Below are 9,090 nucleotides of genomic sequence, written 5' to 3'. Positions count from 1 at the left end.
TATAACTATGACTGCTATAGATATGTGAACAGCTTCTAAATGTTACATGTGAGAATAAAAACATGTGTTCCATCGAGCTTGACTTTTTTACACGTAAAGCATATGTAAAAGGTTCAAGGATTAATAATAGGGTCAATAACCAATGTTTTACATTATAATTATCTAATTTATATTCACTTATGATTGTGTGTTTATTAACATCAGCCTAAAATTTATGACAATATTAGTGTATAATGTATTATATTTCTTGATTTATTAAAAACGTCTTTTCTTTTTTATAAATACGTTTTAAAAATTTCATTTTTACCCTCAATGGATATACTATACGGCAGTAGTTTAGTATATGGCAAAATTTAAAGCGCGAAAATATTCAATCGTATATCACTTTGATATAAATTTATCGGTGTCCTAAACGTTAGAACCGATGAATAAAAATTGAAATATAAAAATGCACTGGTTTTAAATATTTCCTCAATTAGATAAATGAGTGAACATTATTTTATATTGGTCGCGATTTCGCGAAATTGTATCTATAATTATCACGTAGTCCTCTTAAGTATAATTTATATATATATATATATATATATATATATATATATATATATATATATGCACTAGGCAAATTATTGCGGCGCATTTGAAGAATGATGCATAAAACAATGTACATGGAACGTTTTGTCTTATGGTCAACATTACCAGTGGCAAAACTGTGAATAGTTTTTGAAATACTGGTTTATGACATTTTGTTAGCACTCCATTATCGTATTCGCCCTATTACGTTTAATAAATTTTTTCTGACTAGTACTTAAAAAGCGAGACCAGCCTCAGAGTACGTTGTAAATATCTTTTCGATTGAGTTTACGTAAGCTGCCGTCCTTAGATCAAGTCCGAGATTGAACTTCATAGCGGTCTTCATAATGGCCTATAGAAATAATATGAAAATGTACAATTATAAGTAAAAATAAATTATATCATTGTCATCGTTAAGAATCTTCATGGAATAATAATACATACCCTGGCAGATCGTTCCATTGTGTAATCTAATCCTGAATGTACAATATCTTTCTCGGATGCACCGGAAATACGTTTTTGGAAAGCTTCCGAAGGAGTAATAGGTATACGACCACCAACACATCCAAACCTACGTTCTAGGGATTCTTGTACAGATTCTGTAACGTAGTCAACGAGAATATTAATAAAATTATTTCTAATTTATACATCATTTATGATATTAAATGTCACTATGATATTGTATTTGACTGACCAAGTAAATGATAATTGGATTCCCGTTCGTATTTGAAAGTGAGTCGACCATATGACACATGATTTAAATTCTTTAACCATTCGAAGAAAGAAACTGTAACACCACCGGCGTTAATATAAAGATCTGGTATAACAAGAATATTACGGTCGATAAGTATTTGATCGGCAGCTGGGGTCGTTGGACCATTGGCAGCTTCTGCTATTATCTTCGCCTAATATAAAAAAAGAAAAAAACAATTCAAATAAATAATATCACGATTCTTTTATGATCCTTCGTTTATCATCATCTTAATTTAGTGAATATTTACTTGAATACGGGCGGCATTATCTTTGGTAATGACTTTTTCTACTGCAGCAGGAATAAATATATCGCAAGGCTCATACATAAGATTTTCTCCCTCATATGGTTTGGCCCCGGGAAAACCGACGATCGTTCCAGCCTCTATACGATAATCTTCTAGTTGCTGAAATAAAAAAAAGAAATATTCGAACGAGCGTTACAATTGGTATGATTGATATTCATATAAAAGATGGATCTCTTAAGATTTTACCTTTGGATCGATGCCCTGCTCGTTAACGATTGCTCCATCGTTTTCGAGGACTCCTATGCAAACAGCACCAGCACGATGTAAATAACGCATTGTGTGCAAACCAACATTACCAAAACCTTGAATGATAAAAGTTTTTCCACCCCATCCAGGTGTAGTACCTAAATAATCAATATATTAAAGAAAACATTAAAGCTTTTAATTCCATAAAAAAAGTCTAAATTTTCAATGATGAATGGGATACGTACCGATCATACTCATAAAGTTAGCTTCGTTAATAAAATTCTCCAATCCATGAAATATTCCACGACCAGTCGCAGATATCCGTCCATGAATTCCACCCTGATTAATAGGCTTACCAGTTACACAAGCATGAGCATTGATATCCAAATGACCGATCGTTTTTGCATAGGTATCAGCTATCCAAGACATTTCACGTTCTCCAGTTCCCATATCGGGAGCAGGTACGTCCACACCAGGTCCTACAAAAGATAATTATATCGGTAAATTTCCCTCTTCAAAAAAGAAGCTCACTATTTTTTATTTTCTATTTTCTGCGTATCATCTCATTTCGTTTCGAAAGATACTGGTATGTATATAAGTATCATTATTATTTTATTTATAGACACACAAAAGATGAATGAAAAAAAGACAGAAATTTTAAAAAACAAAAAGTGTCGCCTCAAGAAGCTACATGTTAGTAATGTTCCAATTGTGTCCTCTGTGTATAAAATTTGTTCTTTATATTATAATACATATAGCAACAAGGTACAGGTTATTTTAAGCAAGCTCACACAAATGTAAATTTTCTACGATAGATATAATCTAAAATTATCACAAATGTAATAACGTCGACGCAGCAAGAATACGGAATGACGTAACAAGACGCTGTTGGTTGAGATGCCAAAACCGATATTGTACGATATATAAAATCTTGAAGTTCGTCACTTTTAGTTAAAAAGGAAGTCTTACCAATGAATCCTTTCTTTGCAAGCTCCAATGTGAATCTCCTTGTGATTTTCTCAAGTTCATGCTCGGAGTAATTTTTAGGATTGATTTTTATTCCGGCTTTAGCACCACCGAAAGGTACGTCCACGCAAGCACATTTAAATGTCATCAATGCAGATAGAGCTTTTACCTCATCTCGAGAAACATCCATGGAAAAACGGATACCTGCAAAATATATAAACTTTGTTAGAATAATTGTGATTACAAAATAAAACAATTATGCTTTTCTAAATCGTTCTAAGTTTTTGTAACTTTCTTCTAATTTATTCTAGAAAAATATCAACGTAATCATGAATAAGATTAAAAATAAAAAAAATATAATAATAATAAAGAAATATAATGGGAAAATAATGCGACTCTTTCTAGATCATAATCCTATTAAATATAGCAATTTATTTCTCATTACGCAAATTAATTTGTGTAATCTCACTAATGCTTGAACATATTTATGTCCAAAAGACATTATTGAAAAACAAGCCATTAATGGAAAAAGATCTTTGATCAATTTATCGAACGACAAACTGAACTTATCTCAAGTAGATTACTAATGATCGTACATTCAAGTGATCGTATCGATTTTTGGAACGTTGAATTTCGGATAATAATCTTTTTCCTTCACTATTTTTCACGACAACTGCAAACTATTGACTTAGCATATTATAAAGTTTATTTTAAAAAAGAGCTCATTAAAAATTGAATATATATTAAATATGTATATGAATATTTTATATTCGTAAACATACTATATATACGTTTATAATGCGTAATATACTATTACAACCGGTCTGGACGAGTTCGGAGTAAACTCAGAGCGGACAGAACGTTTCTAAGCAATGAAAAAAATTGACATGTAACAACGAGCTTTTGTCTGTCTTCAAAGAAAATTCATCTTGACAGGACGTAACTCACGTCCCGGATAAATTATTATATTCTTGTAAATTATTTAATTGTACATAAACTGTTTCTTCTTAAATATTAAAAGTCGTTTAAAGTTTTTACACGTAGTTGTTGGATGCGCGTAACAATATATATATAACAATTATATATAGACATATATATACTCAATATATAACATATGTTAAGTAATCATTATTACCGAAAAAATATAAATGTGGTTTTTTATACAATAATACCTTCTCTGTAAATGAAATAATTACCTAATAATAATAATAATAATAATAATAATAATAATAATAATAATAATAATAATAATAATAATAATAATAATAATAATAATAATAAAGAAAGAAATAAATCGATATGAACGAATGCGAGAGCCAATTGTTGTATTACGAAAAGAGCTCATTGACCTTAAATATCGTGTCATTGTCATTGAGAATGTTTTATAGTTATATCGTATGATTAATTTTGATGCCAAATTACTAACGAACATTTGGCAGCAACATATGTTTATATCTAGACGACGTAATCATCGTAAAATTTTTCAAACATACATATATTTCAAAGCATTCGAGATATACTCACGTTCAGAAATGATTTATATAAATGATATAGTCAATCAATTCTGTTATCAAGAATCTAAGTAAATAAGACCTGTGTTTTGTCGAACCATATCCTTTTTTTCGCTTACTTTTATCTTCTTCGATATGAAATAGTAAGTAAAGCCTGGACATGTGACGGAATGTATAAGCAGATTGTGATAAACAAAGTAATTATTACCTAAGTAAATATCTAAGTAGTGAGTCATCTTGTTGAAAAAAAAAAACAACATTCTGCATTATACATATTCTCTCTCTCTATCTTCGTCTCTTTTTCTCTTTCTTTCTCTCCCTCTCTCTCTCTCTCTCTCTCTCTCTCTCTCTCTCTCTCTCTCTCTCTCTCTCTCTCTCTCTCTCTCTCTCTCTCTCTCTCTATTTATTTGGCTAACATAAGAGAACCGTTTCGTTCTATCTCACATGATTCTTAAAACAAAAGGTGATAACGAAATATCATATTTCGTAATCTAGTATCACGGATGTTATGTCTTAAAGGTGCTATAAAAAGACAAGTAATGTTTTAATATATAATTCTATAATATATATTTAGCATTTTAAATACCTTTCAAAATAAATGTTGTAAAGAAATCTCTTTAAATAACTATAATATCGAGCGCTTTTTTTTTTTTTTTTTTTTTTTTTTTTTTTTTTTTTTTTTTTTTTTTTTTAAGAATTATCAAAGAATAAATTTAATTTGATTTAAAGTTATAACGCCTTCGAAGCCTGTCATATTTTTATTTTGTTTCCTAACCTAATATTTAATTTAATTTTCGTTCAGCTCGAATATACATATATATATATATATATATTCTTTTTCTTTTATACGTTAAATGGTTAAATTATTTTCGTTAAATTATTTCATAAAAAAACATAATACGCACCGTGAAAAAAACATATAACGCACCAATAATTTACACACGACAATAAATTTTTTTTTTAAACCTGTAACGTCAAGTCCGACGCACTAAGCGCGAATTATTGATGTAACTCGATATCCGTGAATAAATTTTTCACAAACCAACCATTCGCACGCTAATTCTATCATTTTTTACAAAGAATTTGCATACGTGCGCGTGAATACATTTAATCTTCTTTATTATTACAATATAACCTTCCTTATTTGAATATTTATTATATTTATAGATTTTAATATAAAAATTGTTTATAAAAAAGTTTTTAATTTAGTTTCAGTCATTTCGTTCAATTTATATGTATCTAAAAATGATATTTTAAAATATTTAATCTATTTATTAAAGAATGTACGCAAAAAGTGATTATTAAAATATAGAATATACAATATAATGATAAATAAATAAGAGAAATATTTTTACTTATTTAGTCATGTTGGTTTAATTTAAATCAAGGTCTTCATCCAATATGACAAATAGCATTATATCGATTTTTTTTTTTAATTTAAATTATGCGAAGTTTAATCACGAAACGAAACACGGCTCACACTTGGACCAAACATATAGGAATATATAGTAGTTAAAAAAAAAAAATACATTCAAAAAAACGTAGTAAGCTGCTTGTTCTGCTGAACGCAGTCAATGATTCTACTGTACTTTAATCATTCCCTTTGAAAAAATTTGTTGAGAGAGGGAAAGAGATTAAAAAAAAAAATCGAAAGAAAGAAAAAAAGACTAGACATTAAAAACAATGGAACAAGATAAAATATTTAACTCTTCTTTTTTTTTCAGCGTCTTCCCTCTTCATTCGTCGAAGAATCAAGCGATAATTTAGTCCTCTAGTATTGAGGTTAAAACCGCCTCTTCGTAAGTTCCGAAGCCGTAAAATCGTCACAAGTGTGCTAAGAGTCCTTACATACGCGAACAATGTAACCATAAAAGCGAGCTTGGGAACGAAAGGAATGGTCAGCTAACTCTAAGCGATGCAATCCATATTTTGCCGAATATCGATACCGATAAAGATTGAATCACATATTTTTTTTATTGTATACTACAATTTCCTTCCGAAGAATGATATACGAATGTATATTCGTTTCTACATTTTACTTTCTATAACAATATTCGTGCATAAAAACATCCAACTACTACAATATTTAAATTCAAAAAATGAAAAAAAAAAAAAATGAAAAAAAAAAAAGTATAAATTTTATTACTTATTGTTATTACTATTGTGCTCTAAATTTCTAAAATAATCAATTCATTTTGTAATTTATTTGAAATTATTATCAAAGAAGAATTATTTCATCAACATAAAATAATCAATATGACAATTAATGTGTTAATAATAAAAAAATAAACGCGCATAAATGCAAATGCATGCTAAAACGTGCTTTATGAAATCTTTTTCTTTATATAATTGTGAAGAGTGAAGTTTCATAACTCAAGTATATATAGGCATCAATAGACAGATGATCTAATATTTCTGTAAGTATTTTAAGATTGCTATACTAATTGTAAGATGAAATTGATCATAATATGAAATTAAATTAATCGCTAGTAATATAAGTTTTTCTATTTGTTTAATACTCTTTCAACTGACACTTTGAAACAGTCTTTGTACCTCTTTTTTTCTAATCTTTACATTACCACATTATTTTCCAGATAAGAAAGTAACATATCGTATATAAAAAGAAGAGAAAGAATAATATTATAGATGATTAACTTCATTTTACAATGTGATCAGTTTTATATTATATGCGTAAATATTATATCATAAAATTTATGTTATCAAAATAAAAAATAATTTTTAACATACCTACTAAAGTACTGAATTATCTGTTTATTAACACAAATATATATTTAGGTTATGAATTATTACTCTTTACAATCGAAAAATTAAAAATATTAATTATACTTAAATATTTACTTAGAAAAGTTTAAAAAAAATATAGATTTTATAAAATACTTTTACTTACACATAAATACACACACACACACACATATATATATATTTTTTTTTTAATTTTTAAATAATTGATATAAAATACAACAAAATTTTTAATATCTATCCCTTCATTTTTCATCTTTCTTATTGTCGACAATACATGACGTAACCAGGCCACAAACTCATCGAGAATATTTTTCTAATTAAACTGATCTTCTTTAATCCCCAACGTCAAACGCTTCTTCACATTTTTATAGCATCTTGATTGAACCAAGAACTATGTTAAAACGTGTTAAAACATTTGTTTTTTTAAATAAAATAGATAAGATCATGATGTAAGAAGAGACCACTCAATTGGATTCTGATTGGGCCATACTAATATAAATATAAATATCGTTCTATCGAAATTGATTGCAACCAGTCTTCACTTACGTCATGATTTTTTGTTTTCAAATCAATTTACCTTAAAGTACTTTTACTTTGCATTTTTCTTCTAGAAATTTTTAAATAATCAAAAACATTTATTTTTTTTTTTAGCGAAATTTTAATGACATTGAATAATTAAAAATACGTCATAACGCTTCCTCATTTGACTTTACGCGCGAATAGATACACAAAGCGTGTAGAGGCACAAAGCGAAACTATAAGATACTGTTACAAGCTGATCTAACGTTACAAACTCAACTGTCTCGTTAGAAAGACGTACGAATTGAATCACAAAGTCAAATGAAAACGATTTTTTTTTTTTTCCCTTAAAAAAAATTTTTTATTAAACGCGAATCGTACGTATCCCGTGTATAACGAAATTTCTCAAAGTGAATAAAACGTTGTTAGCAGTGAGCAAGAAAAAAAAAGAATAAATAAAAAATAAGTAAATAAATCATTAAGTTAAATCGTTATAAATCATATAGTAATCGACGTATAAATAATAAATAATAAATAATAAATAATAAATAATAAATAATAAATAATAAATAATAAATAATAAATAATAAATAAAAAAAGAATAGACGTACCTCCTTTGCAAGGTATTCGATGTGTCGAATGTTGAGCTCGATAACCTGTAATCATTTCGTAATCACCGGAATCACGTCTGAGAGGAAAAGATGTCTCAAGAATGTGATCGCATGGTTCCATCAGCATTAATATTCCCTTGACTTTTTTCTTACGTTCCTCAACTGTTAGCCTTGAACGCTTGGCAACGTCTTCTACGAGCTTATCCTCGGCAATTTGACAAGCACGATGGAAAAAATACTCGACCATATCAAAAAATTTTGGATTTGCTGCATTCGGCACATCTTTTAAACGTTCAGGGATTTGATGATCGGCGTAACCTCGCATTTGCAGGGCTGCCGTAGCTCGAACGAGCGTGCCTTTGAGCACATCATTACTAGGTACTTGTTTCAAGCCGATCGGTGATCTCGTTAATTTTCTCACGTGGAACATTTTTCTTTATTTGCAATAAAATTGGCGATTACACCAAGCGATATTCGGAGTATTTTCTTTTTTTTTTTTTTCGAGTGTAGGCAGTTACACTCTTTCTCTTTTTCCCTTTCTTTTAAGGCGTCCTCTCAGCGCCTTTTTTTCTATCCGTCCGTCGAATATCTTCCTTTTGTATTGTAAGCAACAATCCAAAAACGCAACTACAATTCTGAACAGACGTTTTTGATGACTTACAGTTTTGATGACTCGTTATTATTTACGACTTTCTTTTTCTTGTTAGATCTGCTTTTTTATCTGGTCTTTCCCCTGCCCTTTAATCTGCCCTTCCTGCCCGTTTACTTGGTCGCCTAGCTGAATACCTACTACTACCTATTACGCCTCACCTTTCCTAAGTACTCAGTACCGACCGACTGATCGTCTCATACGCTGGGTTTCTCCTTTCCTCTATCGATACGACGGTAAGATATAAGCACTGATCC

General features: G+C 29.2%; 1 protein-coding gene across 1 annotated transcript; it reads right to left on the bottom strand.

The window, feature by feature from the left end:
* Window positions 1–145: 145 nt before the first annotated feature.
* Window positions 146–9,078, bottom strand: LOC124952548 (glutamate dehydrogenase, mitochondrial). Its single transcript, XM_047502599.1, has 8 exons — window positions 8,185–9,078; window positions 2,784–2,984; window positions 2,060–2,293; window positions 1,815–1,972; window positions 1,572–1,727; window positions 1,265–1,475; window positions 1,015–1,169; window positions 146–922 (listed from the first exon to the last, which is right to left on the bottom strand). Exons 1-8 carry the CDS (start codon window positions 8,612–8,614, stop codon window positions 806–808), a joined length of 1,662 nt encoding a protein of 553 aa, XP_047358555.1. The 5' UTR covers window positions 8,615–9,078; the 3' UTR covers window positions 146–805.
* Between the last annotated feature and the right edge of the window lie 12 nt (window positions 9,079–9,090).

Source organism: Vespa velutina, chromosome 10 (assembly GCF_912470025.1).
Source record: "Vespa velutina chromosome 10, iVesVel2.1, whole genome shotgun sequence".
NCBI classification, from domain to species: domain Eukaryota; kingdom Metazoa; phylum Arthropoda; class Insecta; order Hymenoptera; family Vespidae; genus Vespa; species Vespa velutina.
Note: the sequence above shows the minus strand (reverse complement) of the source record. Positions and strands in the feature narration are given on the sequence as shown.